This window comes from Euprymna scolopes, chromosome 32, assembly GCF_053919585.1.
Source record: "Euprymna scolopes isolate OS-2025 chromosome 32, ASM5391958v1, whole genome shotgun sequence".
Lineage (NCBI taxonomy): Eukaryota > Metazoa > Mollusca > Cephalopoda > Sepiida > Sepiolidae > Euprymna > Euprymna scolopes.
The window spans coordinates 40,082,110-40,107,738 of record NC_136513.1 but is presented as its reverse complement, the minus strand read 5'-3'; the positions used below and the strand labels follow the sequence as shown (position 1 = coordinate 40,107,738).

Below are 25,629 nucleotides of genomic sequence, written 5' to 3'. Positions count from 1 at the left end.
GAGCGTGTAGTTCAGTGGGGGAAGACGTGGCTGGTTACCTTTAATGCATCTAAAACCAAGCTCCTATCTTTACACCATCAACGCTCTGATCCCCATCTGGCATCAATTGTAATGGATGGCTCTCGCCTAGGAGAAGCTCAATGTTTTGACAAGCTTCTGGGCTTGACCTTTACTCCTGATATGAAATGGAACACGTACATCAAGTCTTTTGCCAGGGTCGCTGGAAAGATGGTGGGTTCCTTCTACCGCTCCAGAAGATATTTCACTACTGATGCAATTCTCTATCTATATAAAAGCCAAGTATGTCCAAGGATGGAATACTGCTGCCATATCTGGGCAGGAGCTGCTAAAAATAGCCTATCCTGCCTTGACAAAGTACAAAATAGACTTTGTGGCTTAGTGGGGGATGCCCTTTTCTCTTCCCTGCAACCTCTCTCCCACAGAAGAGACGTTGCGAGCCTGTCTTTGTTTTACCGTTATTTCCATGGCAAGTGCTCATCTGAGCTCCAATCTCTGTTCCCTCCTTGCCAATCTTTTACGAAAAACACCCGTCTAGCTGAAGCCACTATCAAAAATTTTCCCCACTCTCTATCTGTGCCTAAATCAAAATGTAGATTCCATTAACACAGCTTCTTTCTTAGAACAGCACGCCAGTGGAACTCTGTTCCGTCTGCCTGTATCCCACCTGACTACAACTTGGATGTCTTCAAATCCAACATAAACAAATTCCTGATGAATCGCCCCCTTAAGTAGACACTTTATGAAATCTCAACACTAATGTACAATGTACCGTACATGCAATACCTCTTATCCCTGAGTGGCCTCCGGGCCTTGATAAGTGGTGACCTCCTAGTAAAAAAACAAAAAAAAAAACAAACCTCTTTCTATATGTTAAGTTTTGAGACATTGTGTTGAACAAAGATGGCAGTGTAGTTCAGATCAGTAACAAAGATGGCGGTCAAGAATCAAATGCGGTCCGTGCCGTAGTTAACGGCGAACTGATTGAATCCAAAATTCGACAGTTTTTTAATAATTTTTAAACGTTTTCATTAGTTGTTTAGCACAGCCGTTGGTTATAAAAATGATTGGCAAATCCATTCATCTCATATCCCCACCAGCTCATCTGATGGGGAAGGTCTCCTAGCGGTTTCAGCTGCAGGGAGACAGAGTAGTAATACTCGTCAAGGATTCGTCACTTGACACTCAGCTCAACAGGTGAGGGGCCGGGAACCGGCACAGCACCTGTTGGACTGAGGTACACCGCCTGGGTAATACCTAAGAGGTCCACCCTCCCAGGCCTTGCCAATGGGCTTTCCGGTGGAGTAAGATCATTGCTTACTGCCTGAGGCGCCCCTACCAGCGAATGCCGACGGGGTTACTCAGGCAATTTTTACAATTGCAGGAATGCCCCTCCTTTAGGGGAGCCTACTTGATCCCCACTTTCCGGCCTTGTGCCACATTTTGCCGAGGTGAGCGGCAAATAAATAACTACCCCCATCAGGAGCCAAAAACATTTTACATTATATATATTGACGTATGTGTATATTTAATAAGATGATTGATAATTGATAATTAAAATTAAAAATTAAAAATCGGTTTCATAAGAAGGAACACAACAAAGCCAATAAATTGTACGATCGTTTCGGAAACAATGTTTTTATTGCGATAGACATTAATTCCTGGACAATAATTTTAACATATAGTCTTTTGAAACAAAGTCTCCTCATCAGCAAAAATATTGGGTAGTGTTTTTTTTTAAAAGACACCAAATATAAACCTAGCATTTTTAAGTAAGGCAGATGTATCTGGAAAATATTTCAAATATAAAGGGAAATAGTTACTTTATGATGGTGATAAACAAAGTAAAATAATTGAGAATAAAAATTAGAATAAAATCATAAATTGGAATTAGGTTTAAATGTAATGTTATAATAAGATATCTTTAAGACAATTTAACAAAGATATATATATATATATATATATATATATATATATGTATCGAGACACAGGAATGGGTAAGTTTGATCTGGCAGAACGGTGGTTCATTAAAATTGTGGGGTCTGCGTTCGTGCCTGGTCCACAAAGTATGGAAATAAAAAATTAAAAAATTAAAAAAAAAACGTTTACAAGTGCTTTTGATATAGATATACATAAGAATACTTTGATAAGTATGTTTTAACTTAAATAGGGATGGCATAATAAAATTGTGGGGTCTACGTTCACGTCTGGTCTCCATAGAATGGAAATAGGCACAAACTTTAATAAAGACTTTTCATATCTATCTGCGTAAGTATACTTTGATAATTATGTTTCATTTTGAAGAAATATGGTATAATAAAATGATGGGGTGTTCGTTTGCGCCTGACCTCCATAGAATGTAAATATGTCACAAAGTTCAACAAGGTGTTTAATATATATTCACAGAATATTGTGATAAGTGTTTCAGTGTGTACAGGTATGGTATAATAAATTATGGGGTTTATTTATTTTATTTTTACTTTCATCATATTTTGCTTTGGTTTTGATACCTCCAAATTCGAAGCTATCTCTTTACAACCCTTCCTTTTCATAACTTATCATACTTTCATAAATTAGAGTCCATTTTCTGTAGGCTGTTTTTGAACCCAGTCAACGACGGGTACTTTTGCTAGTATATATATATGTGTGTGTATATATATATTTGTTTAAAAAAATTTTGCCTACAAACTCTTTCATCAGTTTTTGGTCTACAGACATGAAACTTAACATATAGAGTATTCAAACTCATGCAAAACTTTATATTTGGGTTTAAGCCGAGAAAAATTGGTGCAATTAAAAAAAAATAGAATATGCCAGGTGAAGATCAAACGACAACATCACGAATATACATGTTTAACGTAATAGCTATTGGTTCATTTTTTTAATTTTTAGCCTTGCAGCAAACATGTCTTCATAGCTCAGGCATTAACGCCAAAGGAAAATGAAAATCGTAAGCTAAACGTTTTGGTTTCAATTTTTGTTGGTGGTGCACAAGTCATTTTTTTTTTTTTTACTTTTTAAATCATTACTATATATTGGGTCTAATATATAGTAATAATGAATATGACATATGCATTAATCATATTTAAGCATATTTTACGACCGGGCAATGCTGGGCGACCTGTTTATTTCTTCTCAAAGTGTAGCATAAATACTAATTTGAACTCAACAGTCTATAACCTTTGCCGGCTTTTATCAGACTAAAAGTTTAGCTGATATCATTTTTCTATTAGTCTGTCTGTTTATCTGTCTGTCAGTTTCACTTTTGCTCAGAAACTACTGGGTCTATCTAGCTGAAATTTTGTATGAACATTTGTTTTGATAAGGCACAGTAAACTTTATGGTACCCGTTTTGATCCACAGTTAGGTAGGTTAGGTATTTGCTTTAGGTATTATTAAGGATTAATAGAGATTAGTATTTAAGTTTTAGCTGTTCTCGGAAATTGTTAGAACGATCTGTTTAAAATTTTGTATAAACCACTATTATGTGCAACCAACTAAGTATTATGGTATCTAGTCCATGCAATGTGAGGTATTTAGAGGGATTGATACTGATTAATCACCACAGTACCACATTTACTCTAGACGTTTGGCATATATGAGAGAGAGAGAGAGAGAGAGAGAGAGAGAGAGAGAGAGGTGAGTAAACGTGGAGTGTAGACACGTTTACCAGAACCGAAGGTCAGCTGACCAGATTACGTATGAGTGATGTGGTCAGGTTGGCTAGATCGGTGAGATTTGATTTGGACACAAAAGATAACGGACGGCTTCTCGTTGTCTCCTCCTCTCCACGGGGGGGGGGACGAACGCTGACGTGTGTAGAATAAGAACCCACACAGGCCGATTTCACTTCCACCTTCTGCAGGACCTCTGGGGAAAGTGAAATAAAAAACTATAAAACTAATTCCTTGTCTTGGAGTGATTGAATCTTCATCCAAAAACAGGTATCAAGTCTCCCTCCAGGATGAGAAATTTCCAGATGGTCCAACATCGAAGAAGCAGAGGTAGGTTCTGAAAATACATGTCACACACACGATTCCCTTCATGATAATCAAACACACAACCCTTTATATTAGAGACAATCATACGCACACGGAATCCTTTTATGTTATACACCAAACGTAAATGGTGCCCCTCAATGATAACCCTATGTAACATATAGTCCTCATTTTAAATAAATGAGCTGTAGGTGTTATCGCTTTTAATAGACAAAAATGGTTAGTATATTATATTTCATCGTGGCCTGTCTATTTGTTCGATTTTGCTGAAATTTTATATGGACCTTTTTTGTGATAAAGTGCAGCGACCTATGTATTATGGTATCCGTCGATGCATTAAGAAATTAGTAGAGATTATTAAGGATTGGTATCTAAATCTTATTTTTTTATTGGAAACTACTGGGTCGATTTGGCTAATATTTAGTATCGATTTTTGTTATGACAAGGTGCAGTAGATATGTCAAAAACGACCTTGCGTGAAAAAATATTGAATAATTCGACCTCCTATCTTTCCAAACTTATATCTACTTGAAAAATGTAATTCAAACCCTAATTTTTTTTTCAATTAAAGGAGCAAAGACCAAAATTAAAAAAAATAACAGGTTTAATAGCAAATTATGCAATATTTGTTTTTTTAAATCGTTTTTTAAAAAGATTTGAAGATAATAAACGAAATTTAACTTATGTCGATTATAAAAAATCAATATAAATTCCAAAAAATCACTTACTTATAAGAATTACTAATCAATGTGTAGTTCCATTCTTCATTGTTAAGAATTTATCCATATTTATATTTTAAAATCCATTTATTTTTTAAATAAAAGAATTTTTTAAACACCTATTTGAAAAACGCGCCATGATGCAAGAATTTTACGTTTTTAGCGAAAACCGGAAGTAGTTTTTTTATTGTTTTAAACTACGGATGGACAGAAGGAAGTAAAAACCACACGTTCGTATTAGTCGTCTAGCCTTGTCCCTGAAGAAATATGTGTTCCCATAGTTTAAAAATAGTCAAATTTTACTTATAAGATTTTGCCTTTAAAAAAGAAAGACCGTCGAGGATTTTTTTTTCTTTTCTCAAAGAAATACATAAATTTTTGATTTATTATATTTTCATTCTTTTTTGTCGAGTGAATTTTTTTTAAATATCTAAAAAAAAAGAAAACATCGAATGAAACATTACTTACTGAACAATATAAGCAGAACATAGGCCCCCAATTAAAAAAAAAAAATCAGTGTGCTTTTTTTTAAAAAAAGGTTTTACACTTTAGACTTTACAAGTAAATTTCCAAACAACACTTCTTTTTTTTTTGTTTTAATTTACAATATATTATTTATTGATCTTTTATCTTCAATTTGTGGACTTTGGTACATAAATTAATTATTAAAATTTTAATGGACATTTCAAAATGGGAGGTGAATTTAAAAAAAACGTTTGTCTAAAATATTATATTCGGTTTATTCGAAAGAGCATAAAATTTCACATTGACCCTGAAAATATCGTAAAAATTTAACCAATAGAAAAATTTTGATAGATTTTTAAAGTTTAAAAATTGAAAAAAAAATAAACTCGTAAATTCAATTGATTTCATTACGTAAAACAAAAAAATTGCTGCATGAAGGCGCGCCAGCACTTTGTAAACACTGTTTTTTAAAAAATGAAAAATAATATTTCTATCATTTTTCAAACAACTTTAATTGTTTATTTTGGAAGTATATTCCATAACGAAAATAAACAACTCACTTTTAAAAGAGAAATTACGAGTTTCTTTATATTTTATTCACAGTTTCATGTTAGGGGTGTCAAAAATTCCCCCCAAATTCTGATACACCAAAAGGTGCAGTGAACTAAGTATTATGATATTCAATTCACAGGTAAGGATTAATAGAGATATGTATTTCATGCAGAACGGAACATAAATTTTAAAGGTATTTAACAATTAATTTGGTTATAATTTATGCCCATTTTTAGCAAGCTACAAAGTTTAGTGTTTTATGTTTTATTTCATATCTTCCTTCGTCTGGATGGCCGTTGATGGGAGATAGATGTATTCGAAAGCTGCTAATCATCTGTTGCGCATAAGAAGTTAGCCAATTTAAAAAATGTAAAACAGGGTGGGATCCCTTTATGAGGCTAGAAAAATTATCGGTACTGATTCAGAATCTGACAATGAATTCTAAACGCTGTAAACAAAACTTTAATACAAGAAAAATAAGACTTATCGTAAGCTTAATTATATGAAAGAAATAAGAAAATAAAAAAAATTTAAGAAAATTTTATTTAAAAAAATTTTTCCCCCGCAAATGTTTCAGAGAAATAAGTGTTTTTTTTTAAGACGAAAACATAGAAATAACTATAAAGTTGTTGTTTTTTTTTTTGGAAAGTATCTAAGAAGTTTTAGTTTTCAATGAAATGATTTTGTTTTTGTTTTTGTAACAATGAAAACAAATCTTTTTTCTTGTTTTTTTTTTCTTTATCAGAAACATCATCTGCTGATAGGTCATGACTGACTGACTAATCGCGTTGGCTTTTTCTGGTTACTTTTTATGCAGCTTACCATAAACTGGCAAAGGATGCTGATATGACCTTGGGTCAGATTCTTTTTTTTCTTTTTTTCTTTTTTTTTTTTTGACATAGGAGTAACCACTTATCAAGGCCGAGAGACCACTCGAGGATACGGGTTATTGAGTGTACAGTTGTCAATAATAATAATAAAAGACGAAATCCCCCCCCCTCAGAATGCAACATCTGTTCCATGCACAGTTAGGGATTAATAGGGATTAGTATTTAATGTAAAAATGAATACAATTTGAATCATACTCAATAACACAGCATAATCGCGTTGATACACAGATCACCAAAGTTAAGCAACGTTGAGCCTGGTCATTACTAAAATGGATGACCTATTTGGAATTCCAGGCACTGTATGTAAGAAGAACGTCGACGCCTCCCTGTAAAAAGTTGCAAAAACCTAATGTCGTCATCTTCCCTAACGGGGATATACATGCGATTGGGGATCGCTTGTGAATTTCATACTCCCATGAAACTTCCTCTTTCAGAGGAAGCCGGTTGAACCCAAATAGGGTTAGTGTCATTTCACACACACACACACACACACACACACACACACACACACACACTGAATAATCAATATGGCAGAAAGCACTCATTTTAAATCCAAGTTTTTAACGTTCAAAAAGTTTATTATTTTCATAATTATGTAAAAGTCCAAAAACCTACCGTTTTATTTATGAGTTTGCTCCCTTGAATATTGGTATAGAGCGCAAGGACTTTGCCAAGTCCAGCATCCACGAACATAAGAGTGTACGAAATTTGTCGTGGCTTTCCCGGCAATATCCAGCTGATCAAAGGCCGTTTTCGAGTTTGCCATGGACTTAAGACGATGTCAGTGGTCGGGTCAAGAGAGAAACTTACATTTTTTCCCTCATGCACAATGTTGTAGCAAGCCGCATAACTCCCTGAAGCAAAATAATGAATTATCAATCATTATAATCACTGTTTTTGGCAGATAATAAAAATAAAAATTACTTTCTTTTTACTTCAGTATAAACAATTTTTTTAACGTTTCTGAATTTTTGAGATGAGAATTGGTTATTTGTATTATTTGGATTCTTTGGACTACTGTTCTCATCATCTTGAGTGTCATTTTCAATATATATATATTGAATTAAAATATAATAAAAATATTTCTGTATGAATTAAAATATAATAAAAAGTATTTTATGACTGGGCAACGCCGGGCGGTTTGCTAGTATATATATATATATATATATATACTAGCAAACCGCCCGGCGTTGCCCAGTCATAATATACTTTTTATTATATTTTAATTCATACAGAAATATTTTTATTATATTTTAATTCATACAGAAACTGAAACATGAGCATACGAGTATGTTTTTTTTTCTGAACAGTTCACTTCTTGTAAGTAAAAAAAAAAAATACTCGAGCTGAGATCGAAACCAAAACCTAAAGACAGGGAGTCAAGTACGATGATCATTAGGCCAGCTTGCCACGACTTTAAAGTGTGTTTTCAAACCTACTTATTCTTAATATAAGGAAGCTGTCATGAGAACGAGTCACGCATACGCATTCATGAAAAAGTTAGCAAACAGATAAAAAATCCAATGATCCCCCTCACATACCAATTTTTTTAATTTTGACTCCTTAGCAGCCATTTTTTCCGGATGAAACCCAATTAAAATGTTTTCACAAGTCTAAATATCCTATGTACTAAATTTCAAGTCTGTAGTTTAAAACATTTGTTGAGTACATAGGTTGAGAAATGTTCACACACACACATTCTCACTTGTATATATATATATATATATATATATATATATATATATATATATATATATATATATATATATATATGAGCAGGGACTCTCATATTTTATTGTCATCAAAATTGGTGAAATCGACCATTTTTCAATCAAATCGATTAATTGTCTGCTCTAGTTGGGGACACACTGTGGTGCACCAAGAGGAAACGTGACATGCCTCCCTGCAGTGACTTAGTTTACAATACATGGTAGTTTACATTGCACTGTAGAGAACATTTTATAAATTTATTTTTATATAATGGCTTGAATTTCAGATCTTGACAATTATTTTTTCATGTCCTTTCTTCTCCTGCATTCTGGTAGTGAAGCAGCAAGTTATGTCAATGATTAAAAAACTTCTTGCTTTTTTGTTTAGAAAGAACTAGCGAGGGGGAGGGGAGAATGAAAATTAGTTAGAGCATGAAAGTGTAAAGAAGTCAACTTTTTTTTTTTTATTACATTTTCACCCCAAACAAGGCACATTGCCACTTTGGTGTAGGGGGCTACTATCAGGGGCAGCAACTACTGGGGCACTATCTTGGGATTTGGGTAGCAAGATGTCGGTTCACATTACACTTGAATTTCTGCATGTCAGTACAGTTAGGGAAGCAGGGACTTGGAATGGGATTCCAGAGTGTAGCGGTTCTGGGGAAGAAACTATTGGAGTAGAAAGATCTTTTACATTTCTACTGTGTGGGGGGTGGGATTTAGCTGCCTGTCGGGTTTGTTGAGGGTGTCTACGTAGTGAGGGCACAAGTGTCTGCAGTTCGTCAGAGCATTCACCATTAAAATACTTAATCAGAATGCTTGGAACCATGACGAAAAGCCACCACAAATGCTATAAATAAAAAGGCTTGCCTGTAAATGCTTCTACTTTTATAGTTTCTTTTCTTTTGATGGCTTGCCTTTGTAATTCCCTCCTTGTTTCCTGCTTCTTTGACTCTACAAAAGTACAAATTTAAATGTAATGTGAACAACCACCTTACTACACAACTCATCACTTAGGTTGGTTATTATAAATCTACTTTCTAATCAAAGTAGTTCCTTAGCCTGAGGTGAATACAAAATAAATAAATAAATAAAATAAAATAAAAAGGATAACACTTTTTGAACGTACCAGGGGGTGAAAAATACTGGACGGTCATGTATCCATTTAATTGTGTGCTGTTAAACTTTGCTGGTTCAAAGAGGCGAGTGGCCAAACTGTCTGTACTGTTGGTCAGTGGATTGTAACATCTGGTTTGTTTCTTGGCTTTATCGTCTGGACACTCTATTCGGTAGTCTTGGCCAAACCAGAAACGATGGTCATCTTGAAACATTGTTCGCACAGCCCTCACACAGGATTGCAGATCTGCCTTGACCGAATTTTCCCCAGAACAAGGGGAACACGTGACTTGTGGCAGGATATCTACAAGAAAAATGCAGTTTTATAAAAAGAAGAAAAAAAAAAGACGGAAATTGCTGTTATTTAAAGATGCATCAGAAGGGTTACACTATTTGTGGTTATATGAGTGTACATCCTTTGCCAAAAATGGTTGAAAAAAATTCATGCTTCGCCAGTGTTCACATTAAAATGAGCACGCATATGAAATAAAGTCCAAATCGGCGAAGTTAAAAAGAGAGACAAAAGATTGGAACGTTTTAAAAAAAGAAAAACGTATAAACTGGTATAGAAAAAAAAACCGAAAAAATTGAAGCAAATTTGCGGCCTCAATTCCCTAAATGCTTGAAATATATTCGTTTGACAGTTTGGCAGTTTTTTTATTCTTTAACAGTTGTGTGACAGGACGGGTATATATATATATATATATATATATATATATATATATATATATATATATATATATATATATATATATTAGAGAAACAGCTCCCAGACCTACAGACCTAATCATCCGCTTCTGTCTGTTAAGTTGAGGCTGCCATATTGAAAGGTTGCTGTGTGATCAAAATTAGTCTGTGAAAAGTATCATCCATGCGCATTTGCATATGTTGCATACGAGGAGGGGCATACAGAAGAGAGACTAGATGATATGTGGCAGAAGAGAGACTAGATGATATGTGGCAGGAGGAGTATAGATGAGAGGACCAAGATAACACATAGAACCAATATGCATATATATGTTGGATGAAGGCTGAAATTATATACTTAAGAGTATGATGGGGAGCATCATATATGAGGGAAGACAGATCTGATGGCATGCGTGACAGGGTTAGTGGGTGGTGTGCAGCACCCATCTCATGTCGCTGCATCGACTCTCCTTTGTATATCTTTATTTGATTAAAATGACGACGACATTCCAATCTGCAATGTTTTACAAGAATGTGGTCGCTTGCTGACCAGGGATTTTGTGTCCTAAAATTTGACCTCGTTTTGACATCATCTCCCGAGCCTTGACTTACGTTTTTGTTTGCCGTCACTCGAACACACAAAGATCCCGCACGTGACCTTTGCCAAATTTATTGTTTAACCTTATTGCTGAGGATCTACTTATGAAACACACATGCATAAGGTGTCTGCCAGATGGATTCCCAGGTTTCTAACACCTTTCCAGAAGCGAGAATGGAAATGTGCCAAGAAGATAAATCAAAGCACAGGCACAAGCATATGGTTATGAAATCTTCTCCAATCCACACACATTCTAACCTTGCATAAAATTAATTTTTTAAATAAAGCGTTACCAAGATGATTTCTGAAGGCACGTCGTGGGTAGATAAACAACTGGTTGTGTTCTATGAAAAACGTCCTTCACAGATGAGAGAATCGTGTAGCTCTGGATTATTCTTGTGTAGAGAAAGACTAATAGCTGTTATGTTGCTCTACTGCTATGAGAAGTGGGTCAGAATAATTACTTATTGAACGTTTTTCATATAAAAAACATTCCAACCAAATTAGAATTAGAATAAATGTAGACAAGACACAGTCAAGTCTGCTTCAAAGACAAGGATCTCTCTTTACCATGCTGTAAAATTGCCGTTGCATTCGAACTGTGTTCTGTGGAAACATGATGAGAATTAGCAGCGAACCGGATGCTAACGTATCCAGCATAAGAGACAAAATGAAAAATCGTCTTTTGCACATGGCTCCACGCATCGTTTCCGTTTGGAAAAAGAAAAATAAGATAACCACAAAAGAATTATCACCCAATGGCAGAGCTCCGCGCCTAAAATAAAGGCCTAAAATATCACAGTCAGTGGGAGCCGATGTGCCCCTATAAAACGAGGCATTTTTAGAGAAAAGAAAAAAGAAAAGGAAAAAAACATAGGAGGCGAAGACGCGTGCTGCTAGCTGTTGAGGAAAGAAGTCGCCACTCTCAAGTTAAAAGCCAGGACACATATCACCGACAGTAGCACGACCGGCCACTCACTTACCACCCCCATCGTCCGAAAAGATAAGTCTTACGAACATTCATTCTTTGTTAAATTATACAAGCCTACAAAAGTTCTTTCCTTATCAATGCATACACACCTACAAACATCCTACGAACACTTTACCTCTTCTAATTAAAACTGTCATTAATAAATAAAACCGGTTCTCAACCTTCAATATTCGTCTGTCCTTAATTGCATGGAGTCAGATTCTACATATTTCAAACGTTGTCAATTAAATGTATTCTTTGTTGTGACCTCTATGGCCTCATTTCCTTCACCCCTTCTCCATCTATAAACCAAGCAAAAAAATCTCCGGGCCATAGTTCTGTTACAGTTCAAACCTCTTTCGGATCCCCACGTCGTCCGTCACCATCAAAAAGGAACAAAGAAACAATAAATAAATAAATCCGATTTGGCTTTTTTCTTTTTGAACTTATCGTTTTTTTTACAGTTTTTCTTTCTCCTCGTCTCAACACCAGCTTAAAAGTCTCTTACTTCTGCTCCACTACACACCAGTCATAGACAGTCATTTTTTATACGTCCATCTTCTTCGACTATACTCTTTATTCTCCCTTCATATTACACATCCATCTCCTTCGGGGCACTGACTTTCTTTCTCTCTGACCACGTGGTGTCCTTTTGTTCTTTTTCTTCAGACGCAAATCCAAGCACACTTGCCAATTTGCATACGCATTCAAATGCTGCTCCTGCCGCTAATACAATTGCTTGCCATCCATTTTTCGGCTGCTGCTGCTGCTGCTGATATTTTCATACGTGCTCATATGCATTCTGTTACAATGCTTGCCTTTGGAGTTTCCTTCCGGTCACCTATTTCTTAGACTGTACCTATATGCAAATATTTAGATGTCATGTCAACAAATATATTGCTACCCAACTCCCAACTAGGAATGCCCTCTATAAATCTGGCGCCTAATTAAAGTAGGCCTTTAAGTCTCACTTACAAACAATGTACCTTGTTTCAAGTAAATAAAAGAAAACATAAATAGATAAATAAATAAATAAAAACACACACAGGCACAAATCGAACTGAAAGGCGCACTCTGGTTGTATGTCCATCTACTCTTTCTTTGGGTTTGGGTCTAAAAGTATAATTATTAGCAAATATCTAGGGCATTCACTATAGAAAATGTTCGGCGGAGCTTCAATCTATGATTCCCCTTTGCCAAAGGTTCACAAAAAGCAATTGTCTAGCTACAACTTTTTGGGCCAAGATCAAAGTGTAGTATCTGTTCTTCAGATGCTGCACTTCCATTTCTTGTTCTCTTTCGGTGGAGGATCAATCCTTCACGACTGAGACAATTTTTTATTTTTGTACCTTTTCTCCACGTTAAAAAACAACCCTGGTGTCTAACTCTGTCCCGTGGGGAGGCATAGGAAATAGGTACAACTATTATCAATAATGTCCCCCACTCTATATCTGTGCCTAAATCTAAACGCAAGTTTCATGAACAACGCTCTTTCCCTAACAAAATTTTCTGACTGAATGTATGCTACATTTTTATTTTGCTTCGAACAACTACATTTTTTTCTATTACAAAAATCGTTCTACAATCAAGAATATTGGCTCAGTACGTTTCCAATCGTGCAGATATTTTCAACACAGATTTTAGAAATTAGTGAATATTTTGGACTTTCACAAATAAAAACAAACAAAAAAACAACTCGTTTATCTACAACCACTATGAACAATGTCCCCCACTCTTTATCAGTGCCTAAATCTAAACGCAAGTTTAATGAACAAAACTTCTTTCCTAAAACTGGCCGCCTGTGAAATTCTGTCCTGTTAGCCTGCTTTCCAGGTGACTACAAAATGGTCGTCTTCAAGTCTAATGTAAACAAATTCTTATTGAGCTGTTCTTTTAAATAGTCAATTTATAACCAATTTCCACCACAGTACACTCATTAACACTTATCCTCGAGTGGCCTTCGGTCCTTGATAAGTGGTGACTCCCTTGTAAAAAAATATTTCTTGCGTCTTCTATTCCAGAACCAAACTTTATCAGAAAAAAATTTCTTCACATTTTCTATTACTCTGAGAACCAACTATTTAGCCGACAAAATACACAGTTACATTGCGTGACTCTAAACAAATATTTATTTTCGTTTAATACCTCTTCAAATAGTTCGTAAATTCTGTTTAAATCAATTGCGGTATATTTCACAGAGAATAGTTTCAACAAGAGGAAACCTGAAACAATAAGACAAATCCGATAGCAAATAAGTTTTAATACCATGATAGTAATCGGTACCGAAAACAAAAATTACAATGAATAAAGATATAAAACTGTTCATTACTTCGAAATAATAATAATAATAATAATAATAATAATAATAATAATAATAATAATAATAATGCCTGTTCTACAAATACTTGAATAGTGAATGCTCTGACGAACTGCAAACACTTGTACCTCCTCGACGTGACTACCCCGACAAACCCGACAAGCAACTAAGTCCCACCCCTTTACAGTAGAGATCCTTAGGTGTAAGAAAGCCTTTTACTCCAATAGTTTATTCCCCATAACTGCAAATCTTTGGAACTCCTTTCCGGGATACTGCTTTCTCAACTGTACTGATATGCAGAAGTTCAAGTGTAATGTGAACAAACATCTTTCTACTCATCTCCCTTCATAATGCCCCCGCAAATTATGTCCCTGATAGTAGCCCCCTACTTCAAAGTGGCACTTGCCTTGTTTGAGGTGAGATTGAATAAAAAAAAACTAAAAAAACTAAAATAATAATAATAATAATAATAATAATAATAATAATAATAATAATAATAATTCGGAACTAAACTATCTAGCAGAAACCTAATTAAAGGTATACACAATGCTACTAGTAAGATATTCAAGACCGTTTAGAGGTTGGACCAAAGAAGAACTGAGGCATGTCGACCATGGCCTGTGCAAAAACTGTTAGAGAGTAAAAAGATTGGACTCAGAGGTATGGCTGAGAAGATGCAACAGCTAACAATAATGAAAGCGGCTGAAGTATTAAGAAAAACCTTCGATGTGGGGACTTATTCATATGACAAGTGCAAGCCAGACATATAGAAACTGCTACAGGCGTAAAACATAAAAAACATCACTGGAATCATGAAAACTAAAACTGTATAATTGTAAGTTACCAGACACTGGCGCCACACCAAATAAGTAAGTAGGATCAAGAATGATGAAAAGAACGAGGAGAGAAAGCACTAATCAGACCTCCACTGAATAAGTGCTAAAAGGACTGGGACCTTCGGGAGGCTTATTACAATCCAAATTCCAGTGAAGAACAATGGTCGGTACAAACGAGGACTCAATGGTAAACAGCTATTGCGATAATGCAAACGAATTTGCAAAGGTTATCGAAAACGGTTATGAGTGTTGGAAGTGTAGGAAGCATTGCTGTTACTCAGACTTCAGGGAACACGACAGGTTGTTCTTAAAAAGAATTCTTTGATGGTGATCTGTGTGAAAACTCCTAGTGAATAATAATAATAACAATAATAATAATAATAATAATAATAATAATAATGATAATAATAATAATAATGATAATAATAATAATAATGATAATAATGATAATAATAATAATAATAACAATAATAATAATAATGATAATAATAATAATAATGATAATAACAATAATAATAACAATAATAACAATAATAATAATAATGATAATAATGATAATAACAATAATAATAATAATAATAATAATGATAATAATGATAATAATGATAATAATAACAATAATAATAATAATAATAATAATGATAATAATAATAATGATAATAACAATAATAACAATAATAACAATAATAATAATAATGATAATAATGATAATAATAATAATAATAATAATAATAATGATAATAATGATAATAATAATAATAATAACAATAATAATAATAATGATAATAATAATAATAATGATAATAACAATAATAATAACAATAATAACAATAATAATAATAATGATAATAATGATAATAACAATAATAATAACAATAATAATAATAATAATAATAATAATAATAATGATAATAATAATAATAATAACAATAATAATAATAATGATAATAATAATAATAATGATAATAATAATAATTCTGATTTCACTTATGAATGTATTTCTGGAAAGGGATGGGATTCATTTCCAGAGGATTTCCCTTAATCCCAGCTTCAAACCAGGAGCTTCAAAGATCAAGGGTTTTCCTAAGGATGTTGGTGGTACCTATAATTGCAGAGGTTTGAAGGCCGCCTAAAACATCGGGGATTTGTAGTTTTTTCAATTGTCCTTCCAGACGACTTGATACTACTCCTAGTGTACCAACTACGACCGGGATTATTTGTGTTTTAACCCCATGTATACGCCTTATCTCCAACGCCAATGGAGCATAATTGCTCAACTTCTCATTCTCCTTCTCTCTCACATTCCTGTCCCAGGGTACTGAGAAGTCTACAATCTGCCATTTTTTTGAGACCTTGTCAATGACGACCAAATCCGGACGATTATGTTCCAATTGCTTGGTCGTTATGACACTTTTGTCCCACCATACCTCTACCTTGTCATCCTCACTTGTTCTCACTTCATCAGGAACCTCCTCAAACCATTTTTCAGCACACTTCACCCCAACCCTCTTACACACCTTTCAATATATCCGGAGTCCCATGCGATAGTGTCTTTTGTGGTACTCTCTCTGGGCCAATCCACTACACCCTGCTGCAAGGTGCACAATTGACTCTGAGGTCTTACCACAAATCCGGCATTCTGCAGCAATTTCCTCTCCTAGAACCACTTTTTTGAACAATTGTGTTCCTAATGCCTGCTCTTGTGCTGCACAAACAAAAGCTTCAGTACTCTTAGCCAGATATCCAGCTCTAAGCCATTGCCATGATCTTTCATCAGCCACTTCTGCTATATCCTGGAAGAACCTTCCATGCATTTTCTTCCTAGCCAGTTCCTCTGCCCTTTCTTTATCCATACGTTTCACATAATCAGCCTTGGTCTCACACACCTCCACTTCATTGGCAACAACCTTAAGCATCCACTCCTCACTTCTAACCACATGCTCCTTCAACGACATCTCCTCGGTTTTAACACAATCTTTTACACTTTTCAATCCTCTCCCACCATCTTTCCTCTTTTGATACAGCCTAGCTAAGCTATTTCGAATGTGAAATATACCAAAAATTGCTAAAACTTTTCTTGTTTTGATATCCATGGCATGCAAATCCTTGTCAGACCATTCTAAAATTCCCGCACTGTATCTCAAAACACTGACTGCCCATGCATTTACTGCTTTCATTAGATTTCCTCCATACAGTTTCGACTTTGCAATTAGTTTCACTCTTCTAAGATACTCCTTCCTGACTTTTTCTTTCATTTCTCTGTTCATGATGCCAAACCCTCCAGCACTCCTAAATACTTATATCCTGTATCTTCTATTTCTGTCATGATTTCTCCATTTGGCAGCACTATTCCATTCGAATGAACCTTTACTCCTCTTTTCATCATCAGCACCGCACATTTACTAATCCCAAACTCCATCCCAATGTCTTCTGAGTATGTCCCCACAAGTTCTACCAGACTCTCCATTTCCTTTTCATTTCTACCAAATATTTTCAAATCGTCCATAAACAGTAGATCGTTGAGGCGTCTGTCATCAGATCCAAAGTTATACCCCAGTTTTTCTCTCTTCGAAAGGATGCTCAGTGGCATCATTATCATTACAAAAAGAAGTGGCGATAACGACTCTCCTTGAAATATCCCACGTTTAATGCCAACCTGCCCCATCTCCTCTCTGTTTGCTGTCAGCACCGTTTTCCATTGAGCCATACTTGTCTCCAAAAGCCCTACCACATTCTCAGCAACCTTCATCATCAATAGTATTTCACGTATCCATGAATGAGGAACCATGTCATAAGCCTTTCTGTAATCGATCCATGCTACGCTCAGATTTCTCTTCTTCTTCGCATCCTGCATTATTACTTTATCAATTAGTAATAATAATAATGATAATAATAATCCATCCCCTTCCATTGTCCTATCACCCCCCCCCCAAAAGACTGATGCCAAATTGTTGAGAAGGGGCAAAGAGGATGGAAAGATCAGGGGAGAGCACCGGCCAGACCTTCGCTGGACAAGTGCAAAGAGAACTGGGACCTTGGAGGGGGAGGGGGCTTATTGCCACTCAAATTCAAGTGGAGACTGATGTTCGCTGCCGGAAGAAATCAATGGTAAGCGGTTGTTGCGATAACGCGAATTTATTTACAAATATTATCAAAAGAGGTGGAAAGTATGGGAAATCTGGGGAGACTTGTTGTCATTCAGCTTCCAGGGAACACCACAGGTTGTTTTCAAGGAGAGATCTTTTATGACCTGTGTGAAAGCTCCTTGAGAGCTAATAATAATAATAATAATAATAATAATAATAATAATAATAATAATAATATGTTTCTGAATTTTTGATGATGTCTATTATTGGGATTATTTGGATTAATTTTCACATGTTTTTGGCCCATTTAATCTCCGAACTTCTTCAGGTGTATCTTTTCAAACATAGTAATCTTTCTGTCAAACTCGGAAATTCACAAGTAATTCACAACTATATAAAGTACTTCGTATAATTCAGTTGTAAATGACACTCTTCTGGAGGTTGAAGGTTGAATCCTTAGTGCAGTTTGACCTTTTCAAGGTGTGTCTTGTCGAACACCGAAATTTCCTGTCTATTGATAGACCCTTCAAATTTATTTATTTTCTCTTCATCATGGGGAAGGTAACTTATTGTTCTCATCAATTCCAATAAAATTTAGGGAGAAGACTTCTCGATTCCATGCTTTGCAGTGCATGGCTAACAGAACGATAGCATTCTAGCCCATGTATTAAATGAAGGGTTCCGCTCGAAATTCCATGCTTCTTCACCAGTTCGTCAGAAAGATTCTCGAGTTCAAAATGATAAACCTGAAGACGGTCGGAGGTGACATCAAATGAAATTTTGTGAAAATTACACACAATATGAAAGACACAACCCGAATGATACAAACAATGCAAATAATAATAATAATAATAATAATAATAATAATAATAATAATAATAATAATAATAATAATAATAATAAAATATTAATAATAAAAAATAATAATAATGAAATGTTATTAATGAAAAAATAATAATCATGAAATATTAATAATAAAAAATAATAACCATGAAATGTTAATAATGAAAAAAATAATCATGAAATATTAATAATAAAAATTAATAATCATGAAATATTATTAATAAAAAATAATAATCATGAAATATTAATAATAAAAAATAATAATCATGAAATATTAATAATAAAAAAAATAATCATGAAATATTAATAATAAAAAAATAATCATGAAATGTTAATAATGAAAAAAATAATAATCATGATATATTAATAATGAAAAAAATAATAATCATGAAATATTAATAATGAAAAAAATAATAATCATGATATGTTGATAATGAAAAAAAAATAATCATGAAATATTAATAGTAAAAAATAATAATCATGAAATATTAATAATAAAAAATAATAATCATGAAATATTAATAATAAAAAATAATAATCATGAAATATTAATAATGAAAAAATAATAATCATGAAATATTAATAAAAAATAATAATCATGAAATATTAATAATGAAAAAATAATAATCATGAAATATTAATAATGAAAAAATAATAATCATGAAATATTAATAATGAAAAAATAATAATCATGAAATATTAATAATGAAAAAATAATTATCATGAAATATTAATAAAAAATAATAATCATGAAATATTAATAATGAAAAAATAATAATCATGAAATATTAATAATGAAAAAATAATAATCATGAAATATTAATAATGAAAAAATAATAATCATGAAATATTAATTATAAAAAATAATTATCATGAAATATTAATAATGAAAAAATAAAAAATAATAATCATCATATGTTAATAATAAAAAATAATCATGAAATATGAATAATGAAAAAATAATAATCATGAAATATTAATTATAAAAAATAATTATCATGAAATATTAATAATGAAAAAATATTAATAATGAAAAAATAAAAAATAATAATCATGAAATGTTAATGAAAAAATCATCATGAACCGCAAGACTCTGGAATTCCATTCCAGGTCCCTGCTTCCCCAACAGTACTGACGTGCAGAAGTTCAAGTGTAACGTGAACCGACACCTTGCTGCCCAAATCCCTACATATTACCCCAGTAGTTGTTGCCCCTGATAGTAGCCCCCTACACCAAAGTGGCAATTTGCCTTGTTTGGGGTGAAACTGTAATAAAAAAAAAAAAAAATAAAAAAAAAAAAATAGTAAAGAAATAATAATCAGGAAATGTTAATAATAAAAATAACCATGAAATATTAATAATGAAAAAATAATAATCATAAAATATTAATAATGAAAAAATAATAATCATGAAATGTTTGTAATGAAAAAATAATAACCATGAAATGTTAATAATGAAAAAATAATTATGAAATATTAATAATGAAAAAATAATAATCATGAAATATTAATAATAAAAAATAATCAGGAAACATTAATAATGAAAAAATAATAATCATGAAATGTTAATAATAAAAACATAATCATGAAATGTTAATAATGAAAAAATTATCATCATGAAATAATAATAATGAAAGAAATTGATAAAAATGTAATGTTAATATTAAAAAAAATGTTAAAAATGAAATATTAATAATAAAAAAATTATAAAAATGCAATATTAATAATAAAAAAATAAAAAAATGAATATTAATAATAAAAAATAAAACATGAAATATTAATAATAAAATTTAAAAAAAATTAAATAATAATAAAAAAAATTTAAAGAATGAAATATTAATAATAAAAAAATATTAAAAATGAAATATTAATAATAAAAAATTTAAAACATGAAATATTAATAATAAAAAAAATTGATTAAAATGAAAGCTAATGAAATATATAGATATATTAATAAAAAAATAAAAATAAATAAAAGCTACTGAAATTATAAATATGTCAGATCTTTTGTATTACTTGAACTCTTGACCTTCGAGTTGGCTTAAATAAGTTTCCAGATTTTTTGGTATGCGCACTTTTATTGATAGTTCACACATGAAACTCTAGCCCGCTTCGAAGTAATCTCCTCCAGCTGTAATGCACTTGTTGTACCATTCCGAAAACTTCTGGAAGGCTCCATGGAAGTTTTGTGTGAACGTTTCAATGACTCTCGTGACAGCTTTTTTTTTTTTTTTTTTTTTTTTTACACAGTGATCACCACTTATCAAGGCCCGGAAGCCACTCAGGGATAAGGGTTATTGTAAGTACATTACGTTAGTGTGGAGATTTGATGACATGTTTAATTAAGGGGGCGGTTCATTAGGAATTTGTTAACATTGGTCTTGAAGACATCCAAGTTGTAGTCAGGTGGGAAGCAGGCAGACGGAACAGAGTTCCACAGGCGTGCAGTTCTAAGAAAGATGCTTCTCTCATCTCCTCAATTATCTCATAACGATATGCTCTAATGTTTTCCTTGAGCTTAGGGAATAAGGAAAAGTCACAGGGAGCAAGATCTGGACTATAGGGAGGGTGAGGAACTGTCTTGATGCCCATCTTGGTCAAGTAGTCTGTCTTTCTTAGAGCAAACTTTGCGTAAATTTTCTGCATCTTCAGTTCCTCACGAATAATTGTGTGCACAGTTCCTATACTCGACATCAAACTGTAAACTTAGTTTCTCTATAGACACACGGTGATTCTTATCCATTAAATTTTATATTAAACCAATCAACTCTGGTGTTCTTACTTCCTTACTCCTCCCGCACCTTTTATCATACTTCACGGATTTCTTGCCTTTGATGTTCGATTTATGCAAGATGGTCCAAAAGCAGTCTGAAGCATTTCATACGTTTCTGTGGCATTTTTTTCCCAAGTTTAAAACAGAATTTTATTTCATATCGTTCTTCTAAAGTGTCCTTACGTCCAGATTGCATTTTTAAAATTCACCAGCTGTGACAATCAGGCTTTAGTAGAGTGTATTCCAATTCCTGCTGTAGCTGTTCATTTGAACCTGAAATCATAAAAAATTGTTCAGTCACTTTATAGCATGTATAGCAATAACATACTGAATTTTCATGAGTCGACAACAATTTTAAATACCTGTACAAAAAATAAGTCTGGAAACTTATTGAAGCACCTCATATTATTTCCCTCACATTGTATACAACACATTCATGGCTCCGAACGTTGGGTATTTATAATTAACATCATGCCTGAATATCTACGAGGGCCGTCAAAAAAAAAATACAGCCTCCTATATTTTTTAAATTCAAAAAGTTGAAGAGCTGCGAATGCGGGAGTGGTACAATTTAAACGAGTGCCCTATTGTGCTCGAGAATGAATTTTTATACATAGACACCACCATTTTCAAAGCAATGAACGATGGCTGTGCATGGGCGTTTGGAGTGCGTTTTGTCACACAAGAGTCACTCTAAACGTAAAGCCTTTTATTTTTCTTAATTCAGAGAGCTGATTATTGATCCCTAATTGTGCATTAAACGGATACCATAATATTTAGTTCTCTGCATCTTATAATAATAAAGGTCCATACAAAATTTAAGGCATATCGGCTCAGTAGTTACTGAGAAAATTTGGAATGGACAGATTCACAGAATTATAATATAGACTTGCTTGTTTCATTAAAAAAATTTTTTCCATACATACACGCACATATGCGCACACACATATACACGCACATATACATATGAGATGGAATTAAAGAAATATTGAAGGATTTCTTAAAGGGAGACTTATAAACATATAAAAAGCTCAACATGTAGGGTGGAGCATAACCATATAAAGAAAAGTTATAAACAAGAAAATATATATTGAATTCATATACACCAATATATATTATATATTCTCTCTCTTTCTTTCTCTCTCTCTCTCACTTTCTCTCTCTCTCTATATATATATATATAAATATATATGAACAAATGATTAATAAAGCATGTTAAAAGACATCTTGAAAAAGAGTTAAAAACATATTTAATTTTAAAAAAGGAAACATAAGATAAGTGGATATGCAAAATCCGATCCTGCATTTTGCTAATTCCTGCCCTCTGATGATAAGGAGAGTATTTCTTCGAAACTCCGCGGATTAAGGACTATCCACTTATCTTGTGTTTCCTTTTTTAAGATTAAATATGTTTTTAACTCTTTTTCAAGATGTCTTTTAACATGTTTTATTAATCATTTGTTCATATTATAAGCTCTATTTCCTTTTCGGTTTTATTGAGCTTTTACATCTGGCTGAGTTTATTTTACTTGTAAATATTAACTCTTTAATATTTATAATATATTTTAAGTTTACCATTTTGATTACCTTGATAAACTTATTGTAATTTTAATTATTATATATATATATATATATATATATATATATATATATATATATATATATATATATATATATATATTATTTAATTTATTTAATCCCCTCTTATGGCTAAATATGTTATATTAAAAAGATAATAAATATTAATTTTATTCTGTTTTTATTATTATTATTATTATTATTATTATTATTATTATTATTATTATTATTATTATTATTATTATTTTTACTATTATTATTATTACTATTATTTTTATTATTATTATTATTATTATTAATTTTAATATTGTTCTTTCATTATTATTTTTCTCTTTTACTTATATATTCATTTAATAAAAACGTGAAAAACATCATTTAGTATAAAAGGCTTAATTAATTGTAGACGTATGTTTGAACTGCGTTGATATTACTCGTGGACGTATGTTAGATGATAAATATGTCAGTTGGATACATTCGCTGTCTTTTTTGACATGTTTATTTCTAACGTTTAGATTGTATTTGTAATAATCTTGTCTCATTACTGAATTGTATAATTGTTCATAAATTGGTTGACACGCAGATTTTTTTCTCTTTCTTTTTCTATATACTGGCAACTTCTTTAAGATTCCCTTCCTATTAATTCTTACTTTCTTTATTTCTCTTTTTAACTATATCTCAACATTCTTTCTTTTCCCTTCTAGTCCTTATTCTCTTTATAATAACCATTTATATTTTTTTTCTTTTTCTTCTCCATATTATATGTACTTTTTTCTCTATATTTTTTTCTCTCTATATTTTTTCTCTCTATTTTATTTCTCTATTTCTCTTTTTTTCTCTTCTTAATCACTCTCTCTCCATTATAATCTTTTAACTTTATTTAAATTGCCCCTCCCTCTTTACATCTTATAATTAAAGTTCTGTGTTTTAAGTTTTTTAACTCCAACTTTTAAAGAGTTCCTACCTAAAATGAAAATCCATTATTCATTGAACTTTTGAATAGTCAAGTCGCTGCCTGATGATATCTGTTGTTTGATTGAAACAAGTGGCTATTTGTAGCAGCAGGATGTAACCATGTTTATATAACAATAAACAAGTAATATATATATATATATATATATATATATATATATATATATATATATATATATATATATATATAGTAAGTTATAAATATATATGGCGATTAAGCTACACTGAATATTTCGCGTTTCATCCACTCTAGGACTTGGGCTTATATATTTTATATCTTACTAACTAGCTCTACCTACGTATTGAGCACTTTTGAAGCAAATACTTAAAGTTTCCGCATAAATTTATACTTTCGTATATTAATTATATGTGAGTAAATGAAGTAGTTATATATATATATATATATATATATATATATATATATATATATATATATATACGGCACAACCACGTTGACACATACCGGTTCTTGCAAGATCACCGAAGTTAAGCAACGTTGAGCCTAGCCAGTACGAGATGCGTGACCATTTGGGAAGGCTAGGCGCTGTATGTACCGCGCTGCGTTGCAGAAATTTCCAGATTGGTATCTGGGGCGCATTAATTCACTGGGAGAGATGCACCCTCGGTCAGCGTTAAGATATGCATCTAGAAGGAAATTCTGATATAAAACCTGCGGTCTCCTGTATACTTTGTCTTGTGGCAGTCATTTGCACCGATAAAGGTTAGCTGTTATTCCAAAAAGGTGTGGTTGGCTACACAAAGCCATTATATATAATAGTGTACCGGAATCAAGCATTTTCGTGCCTATTTTTGATGCCAAAAACGATTCCTTCAACTGTCTTGTTTATTTTATTTTGTTTAAAGCAAAATCTTACACTGCTGGTAATAATGATAAAATAATAAATTATTATTGATTTTAAACTACGAGTAAAACTAAAATCGATAAATCATCTCTCCACTAATGTATTTTTACGTTTGAAAAAAAAACATCTGTGCATTTAACTTGTATTTTTACGATAAACGGTAAAAAATTAGCAACTTCATAATTAAATATTTACGGATTTATAAAGAATCGGAATTAGTAATTATATCGGAATCAGAAATTTAGTACGGAATCAGTAATTCGATAGGAAAAATATTAAGTGATGCGACGATTCCAATTCAGTTAGTATACTAATTGAATTGTATTCTTTGTCTTACATATAATAACAAAAATTTTCTTGATTGAAATTCAACCATTTCACGTCATAATTTTAAATGATTGCATTACTAAAGTTTGATTTATTTGCTCTTTCTAGTATATTGAGCAATTTTTATTTAGCTGGGATTGTCTCTATAAAATATTACAGTCAATAATATTTTGAAAGACCAAGTATCACTGGGTTTCTACACTAGTAGATCTATTGGATAACTTTATTCTTAAGTATATATATATATATATATATATATATATATATATATATATATATATGTACAAAAGCAGAATCTATGTCTTGGTCCTCTTTT

At 32.3% G+C, this 25,629-nt stretch overlaps 1 protein-coding gene across 1 annotated transcript in view; it reads right to left on the bottom strand.

Moving 5' to 3' along the window:
• Positions 1-9,790, bottom strand: part of LOC145256138 (uncharacterized protein C56G2.4-like) — a 41,862-nt gene extending 32,072 nt beyond the window's left edge. Inside the window, exons 1-2 of the mRNA XM_080114723.1 lie at positions 9,481-9,790; positions 7,258-7,496 (exon numbers count right to left, since the gene is read on the bottom strand). Coding sequence (XP_079970849.1) covers positions 7,258-7,496; positions 9,481-9,682 — 441 coding nt within the window. The 5' untranslated portion in view covers positions 9,683-9,790. The remainder of the gene's footprint in view (positions 1-7,257; positions 7,497-9,480) is intronic.
• Between the last annotated feature and the right edge of the window lie 15,839 nt (positions 9,791-25,629).